General features: G+C 52.1%; 1 protein-coding gene across 1 annotated transcript in view; it reads left to right on the top strand.

The window, feature by feature from the left end:
• Positions 1 to 1,925: 1,925 nt before the first annotated feature.
• Positions 1,926 to 7,100, top strand: part of PTPRG (protein tyrosine phosphatase receptor type G) — a 410,943-nt gene continuing 405,768 nt past the window's right edge. Inside the window, exon 1 of the mRNA XM_063347764.1 lies at positions 1,926 to 2,250. Coding sequence (XP_063203834.1) covers positions 2,166 to 2,250 — 85 coding nt within the window. The 5' untranslated portion in view covers positions 1,926 to 2,165. The remainder of the gene's footprint in view (positions 2,251 to 7,100) is intronic.

Here is a 7,100-nt window from a genome sequence, read left to right as displayed (position 1 = left end):
GTCTTTGCACTCCCCAAAGGGTGGTGCCCTCAAGAGCAGAGAACATCTAATCAGGTCCTTAAATCCTTACCCTGGTAAAATCCCTATTGGGATAAACACTTTCACCTAGTAAGGACTGCACTCTTAACTTCCAACTGTAATTTCCAGCAGGCACAACTTGGGATGTGGAGAGAAAATCAAAGGAAAGTCTATGAAAACACAGCGCCCCCTAATTAGGGGCCCTTCGGCTGCAGCATAATCCACTGATTTGGCACCCTGTGCTGCGTGGGGTAAACCTGGATGGACACAAAGCCACAGCCGCTTCCAGAAAAGTCGGAGTGCAGCAGTGGTAAGTACCCAAACCCTGAGGGCTCTGCTCTAGCGATGCCTAAGTTGAGGCAAGGGAAGAGAAAATCACTGCCGTTCCACTGAATAAATACGGCTTCTGAATTTTCCTACTCTGTTTCTCCTCCTGCCGCCCATCTCCTCTCCTCTGGAAACACCACAGATGTGGAAGCTTTGCAGGTAAACAAGGAGGAGATGGTGACAGCAAATGACAGAGCCAGAGCTGAGCACAGCACACACTGATAAACCCCTGCCAAACCCTTTCCCTCCTGAAACAGAATCCCCGTAATGGAAATAATTACCAAAGAAACAGACAAAAACTACTTCTGAATGAAATTTAAGCTTCAGCAGACCACAGAATCGCCAGGAAATGCCAAGTACAAGGCACCATCCCTTCATCCTGAATTCACACCATTTTCTGCTTCTGTTTCCTGTGCAAAGTTATCAATCACTCAGAAACTGCTGTCGGGGGGAGGGTGCATGTGTGTGGATCAAGATTTGGATGCAGAGTGCCTTGGGACAGCCTTCACCTGACTCTGCAAAAATATCAGACAACTATCTCATTTTGAGGGGGCTCCCTGGAAATACGTCGTGTAATGCACAATACTGGGGGAAAGAACAGCAGTTTTGTGGGGCACCTCGGGCAATACCCAGAATGATGCATATTACTGGGGGGAGAAAAAATTGTGATTTTGGAATGGGTAGAGGAGGTCTCTGGCAGTACCCAGTACAGTACAGGGGGTGGGGGGACGCACAAAAGGTGTGTGATTTTTGGGACACCTCTGCCAACACCCAAAATGTTGCATAGTAGTGGGGGACAAAAAAAGCTGTCGATTTTGGTGAGAGTTTCTGGCAACGTGCAGCACAGCATTAAACAACAAAAAAGCGGTATGATTTTGTGGGGGACCTCTGGCAATACGCAGTACCGAGGGGACGGAGGAGAACGAGATGATTTCGGGGGGGGAGGGGACTGGTCACCCCTGGCAATGATGCACATAACTGGGGGGGGGGAACACACACGACAGGGGGGACACGGACACCCAACACCGAGCCCCGTCCCCCTGCAGCACGCACCGAGGGCGCCACAATGACACCAGTAACTTCCCGCAGACCCCGCTCGGGTAAGAGCGCAAAATCCCAAATCCCGAGCGCCGAATTACCTCTCGGCTCAACGGCCCGCTTCCCCCCGCCTCGAACCGCCCCCTCCCTCCGCCGACACGCGCTCCGCGGAGAGTGCGCGGGGCAGCGGCGCGGGTGCGGGGCGCGTGCACGCGAGAGCGCGCGCCCCGCTGCCGCCGCTGCCGCTTTAAGGGCGGCGGGGGCGCGCCTCCGGGGCGCCGGGCGCGCCGCCGCTTCGCCTCGCCGCCGCGCCGCGCTCCCTCCTCTCTCCCTCTCCCTCGCCCCGCTTTAAAGTCTCCGCCAGGATCCGGGCTCGCCCGCCACTTCCTGTACGGCAGGATGGAGCGCGCCGGGGCCCCGGCTGACCGCCGCCCGCCCGCCCGTGCGCGGAGGCGGCTCTGAGCGCCCCGTCCGCGGCATGCCGCGCGCCCCGCCGCCGCCGCCCGCCTGAGCCGCCCCGCGCCGCCCCGCGGGGGGACCCCGCGCCCCGCCGCCTCCCGCCTCCCCCCGTGCCGGGGTGGGTTTCCCCCCACCCCCCCAACCCCGCGTTGAGGAGGCGAGCGGGAGCCCCCCGCTTTCTCCCGCAGGAAGAGGGGTGCGGGGAGAAACTTATTTTCAACAAGTTTGGGTTTTTTTTTTTCTTTTTTTCTTTTTTTTCCCCCCCCCTCCCCTGTGCGTTAATTATTTTAGCCCCTCTCCCCTTTCGATGTGCGGCTTTGGACATGCGGAGGCTACTGCAACCGTGTTGGTGGATCTTTTTCTTGAAAATCACCAGCTCCGTGCTCCATGATGTGGTGTGCTTCCCCGGTGAGTGAGCGTGGCCGGTTGTGGAGGGGGCGGGTGTGGGTTCCCGCTGCCTCCGCCGCACGTGTCCGCGACCCCCGTGGGGTCCCGGCGGGGCACCCCGCCAGCGCGGAGGATGCGCCAGGGCGCGCCGAGGGGCCCCCATTTTTCACGGGGTGGCTCCAGCATTGGGTTCCCCCCAGCCCCGCAGCACCCTCCCGGCTGCGGGCAGCGCTGCCCGCGAGTGGGGCCGTGAGCGGTGCACGGGCTCGGTTCCGCGCTCCCGCCGCCGTGTCCGCTCTCTCCGGTGCATTGCAGCCCCCGGCGGCGTGGGGCGGGCGGAGGGGCTCCGTGCGCGCTGCCCTTCCTTCGCGGCGCTGCCTGGGGGGGCTCCCTTTGTGCTGCGGGACCGCCGCCCCGAGGGCAGCGGGACTCCGCGCTCCGCTCCCTCGCTGCAGCCCCCCGTCCCCCGCCAAGAACTTAGTTGTGCGCGGCTCTCTGCCCTCCCCGCCCCACTCGTGTCCGCCGTGGGAGTCTCGCCCTGCCGGCGCCCTGACCTTGGCAGGGCGGGGGGAAGTGTGTGTGCGGGGGGCGCGGGGCTGCGCGCCCGCTCCGCAACCACCACCCCACACCCGAGGGAGAGGCGTTACGCGGGCGCGGGGGGAACCGTGCTTTCCGCCCTCCCCCCCGCAACTCCCTCCTTTCTTTCGCGCCCCGTGGCTTGTGTCTCTGCATCGCCCTCGCCCCCACCGAAACGCAGGGGCCGGGTGGGCGCTTGCCCCGCGGTGGGACCCCGTGTGTGGTGCCCGTGTCCCTCCCCCCTCCTCCCACAGGAGCGCCCCCGGCCCGGGGGAACTCGCAGCGCCCGCGCGGGGCTCCGGCTGGCGCCGGCTCCGCCGTGCCCCCGGCCGACCGCTAGGGGCGCTGTCGCCCCGCCGGCGCCCCCGCGGGGCCGCGCGCCCCCCTCCGCCGGCGCGCGGCGCGGGCCCCGCCTGCGCGCAGCCCCCGCGGAGCACCCCCGGCTGCCTTTAGGGTGTCGTGTGTGTCCCGCACCCCGCCTTCTGCGGCTGAAAGGCTCTTCCTGCAAACGCCTTTAGCATCCCCAAAAAAGTGGTGTATTTATGTACTTTTTCCCGGGATTCCCCCCTGCTCCTGGCAGTGATGGGGCAGGGGGGGCCGCGGAGTGGGGTCCGCGGTGGGGTGTGACCTGCCTGGGGTGGGTGAGATGTAAGCCGGGCGAGCCCCTGTGTCCTCCCGTGAGGTCCTCGCCCCGCGACTCCTCCTGTCCTTTCTGGGGGCTCCTGATGCAGCCCGGGCTGTCGGCTGCGTCCAGGTGTGCAAGTGCGAAAAGAAGGAATTAAATTGTGGAAGCTTTATAGGAACTTCTGCTTTTGTTTCCCATCCCCCCCCTTTTTTTTTCCTTTTTCTAAAATATACTTATTTTTCTAACCCCAAACACGGCGAGAAGCAGATAGACCCATCGTATCCCAGTCTTTCCAGCAGCTTCTCACATGGTAAAATGATTTGAAGCAAAAAGAAAATAAGTTGGAGAGAGGGTTAATACCTCTGCAGCTCTTGAAGAAACATTTATCTTCTTTGTATTGATTTCTTCTCAATTTCAGCCCTCAGAATGAAGCCTTTCTCTCTGGTTCTGATATATATTGTACAGTAATTACATCTAGAAGGCAGGCTCCAGGAATGCTTTAGGAAAACAAGCTATGATGTAGGTTTAATATGACAGTATTGTACGACTTGCTGATTTAGATCAGTGATGTTTGAACCAGCTAATATTTGCATTATGGTTTGACTATAAAGATGAATGCAAGCAGAGAGGAGTTGGTCTGTGGACATTGGCTGCGTATAGGTGAAGTCTCGAAGCCGTAAAACGTCTGTGTAATATTTAGGAATGTTTCAGGGCTGCTCATGGCTCAGGGCTTGCTTGGAAAGCAAACTATTTTCCAGAAGGGCTTTTATGCATTTAGTTTTCGTACAGAGCTCCCGTGTTAGACCTCAGTGACTGCCATACTCTCTTATGCCTTCTTCTGAAAAGCAGTAATATCTGGTGTGCGTGCGTGCAAGGGGGTGGTAAGTGAAACATCGTGATAAACGGGACGCTCCAGACTGTGATCCGGTACATCAGAGATGCCCGAGGCTGGAAAGCTGCAGGGAGGATCTCAGTGGACTATAACAGGACATCGGTGCTGACAACATCCAATGGCAAATCATCGGAATTTGTGTTGGCGGGGAATCCCGGCTAGATATTAACTGTTTAGTATCTACCACAAACGTTTCAGTACCTTTTCATGGCATTTTCTAGAGAGGATTAGAGAATTAATGTATTTGTTATTTTATGTGTTAATTTACAAGCATCTTTCTTCCCTCCGCTTCATATCTAGCTCTCTTTAAATGAAAGAGAGGTCACTATTTTCTCCCCTGCAAATCACTTTACTTTGTGAAGAAACATAAAGGCTATTTTTTTTCCTTTGTTCAGCAGCAATAAATGAACCATGTAGAAAATAAGTCTTTGCGGTATTCCTTTGTTAGGAGGATTGTAATAGGTTTTCACTGTTTAAGTAGGTATTTTTGTTGCTGTTCCTTTGGTTGCAATAAGAGGAAGGAGTCATTCTTGCACAAAAAATATGTGGGTAAGGTTTTGCTCTTTCTGAAGTGTTAAGTTTAGTGCATTTCTCTGTGGGCTTGTCACTGGTAATTGCATTGCTTAATAAATCAAACTAAGACAAGGTAAGAGAGGTTGTTTCCATGGGGTCTGTTTGCTCATTAATCTAAATTCACAGTACCAAAAATCAGTAAGACATAAATATTAACATTACTATGATATCCTTACTATGTAGTTTTTCATCCGAGAGAGGATAAATATTTTTTTTTTGTAAAGGAAAAACTACACATTTTTGCAGTTCTTAGCTGTTGCTGTGACAATCCTGTCATCTAAGGAGTGACAATTGTTAGCATTCTCTTAGGCTAGATGCATAAATGAAAGTCATTTTCTTGAGTCTAGATTAGCTCTTTGATAATGGATCGAATTGTTGCTGACCTGGGAACTGCCTGTAAATGGGTTTTGGATTTTGAGTCTTCATAGTTCTGAATTGAGAGTTAATTTTGCCTGTAATGTCCTCTGCTTGGAGGAAAAATATACTAGGAGCTTTTCTCAATGTACTGATCAAATGCTACTTCAGATATTTTTAAAGGTACGGAGAAGACTGGCTTTGCTTAGCAAAGACTTTACAGAGGAAGGTGCGTTGTGCACATAGAGAAATACGGAATGTACAGGAGAGGGCCCTCCAAGACTTTATTTAGTCCTGTGGCTTTTATGAAGATGACACTTCTTACATTTTAATTATCCCTTATTTTCAGTGCCTTTTTAAAATATGCTTTATGTTACGGGAAGTTGCTAATGGAGTCCTTGCAAATAAAGAATGTCAAATGAGCCTTCCCAGGCTGTGAGAGCTGAGCTTGCTGGTACGCTTCTGGGGGGAAAACTCAAGGGAGAGCTTTGCTATCTGTTAGCAGGTTTACAGGAGCTGACTCGTGGTTACCAGAGCCTGGACACAGCTTTCAAATGTCTTCAAGTAGTCACAGCAGCTGTGTGCACTAGCGGCCAGAGTAAGAGGCTTCCACAGTTGGGGAGGGACAAAGAGGCATCATGGAAGGAAGGGATTTTGGAGTATTCAAAAAAGAAAGGAGCGCAATTTGAGGGTAACTGGAATTCCCTCAGTCATATTGGGGTGTTTGCAATGTCTACAAAGCCTGTATTCAGGCTGGGGACATTGCTCCTCTTGGAAGAGTGAGGGGGGTTTTTGCCTGTGTGCCTGTGAGTTAGGGGATGAGAGAGCAGTAATAGAAGTCCTGTCTCCTCTCCTTTTTGTCTAGGAAATGGGGATGGAAGGGGTTTTGATCCTGTTCAGAAAATGGATGTCTTGGTCAGAGCAGTGAAGAACTTCTGTGAGTCTAGCACAGAGATGTCATGTCGTTCACCTGTCTCTCCTGCATCCACGCTGGGAACCTCAGCTGAACAAATAGGTCCTGCTTGGTCCCATAAAAATCACCGAGAAACACCTATTGATTTCAGTGGGGTGACAGTTTCACTGCCAGTTTCTGATTCTTTGCAGGGAAAAAGTGTTGTCTGAAGTTATGCACATGCACTCTGTTAAAGCTGTACTGTTATCAAGTTGTGCAAGTTTAATAGTTGGGGTTTGTTTCCAATTACAGAAGAGACAGATAACAGTGAGGACGCCATCCATCTTATGATCAGTGCTCAGGGACTAACATACTTGGAGTTTTCTGAAATAAGATGTTATTAACGTTGACTCTAATTTCAATGTTCAAGTTTCATGGTTAAATTAAAGAAATTACTTCGAACTATTAATCTCAGCTGTCCTTGGAAAAAGTGCTAATCATTTGGTTGCTGCTTTTTGCAGCCAAATGAACATGTGGCATGATGTGCTTTGAAGCCTAAGGGTATAGTAATAGCACTGTACTTTAGCTAATATATAACTTTAATCTGAGAAATCATGAAAAAATGAGACTAATTTCTGTTTGCCTAAGTTACTGTGCTTCCATTTTTAAAGATCAGACTTGCTCCTGCGTGTTGACGGAATTGTAATTACTTATATTTACATGCTGTGCTACTTAAAGCTTAATTCTAAGCAACAATTCTTAAGTATTTTAGGAAATGGAAACTCATCAGTAGAGACAAGATATGGAGTCGTCTGAGGATGCAGATAGGCACCAAATGGGTTAATTTAAGGTTTTATGTATCCCTTCTGGGGACTGCGTGCTACTTCAGGTGCCTAAATATCTTTACAAATTTTTCCCTTCTTCATGAGGTAAAGTCCTGTCAATGTTCCTTCCAAGTG

The sequence above is a fragment of the Chroicocephalus ridibundus genome, chromosome 10, assembly GCF_963924245.1.
Source record: "Chroicocephalus ridibundus chromosome 10, bChrRid1.1, whole genome shotgun sequence".
Taxonomy (NCBI): Eukaryota; Metazoa; Chordata; class Aves; order Charadriiformes; family Laridae; genus Chroicocephalus; species Chroicocephalus ridibundus.
The sequence above is the reverse complement of the archived record's forward strand: the minus strand, read 5'-3'. Positions and strand labels throughout refer to the sequence as shown.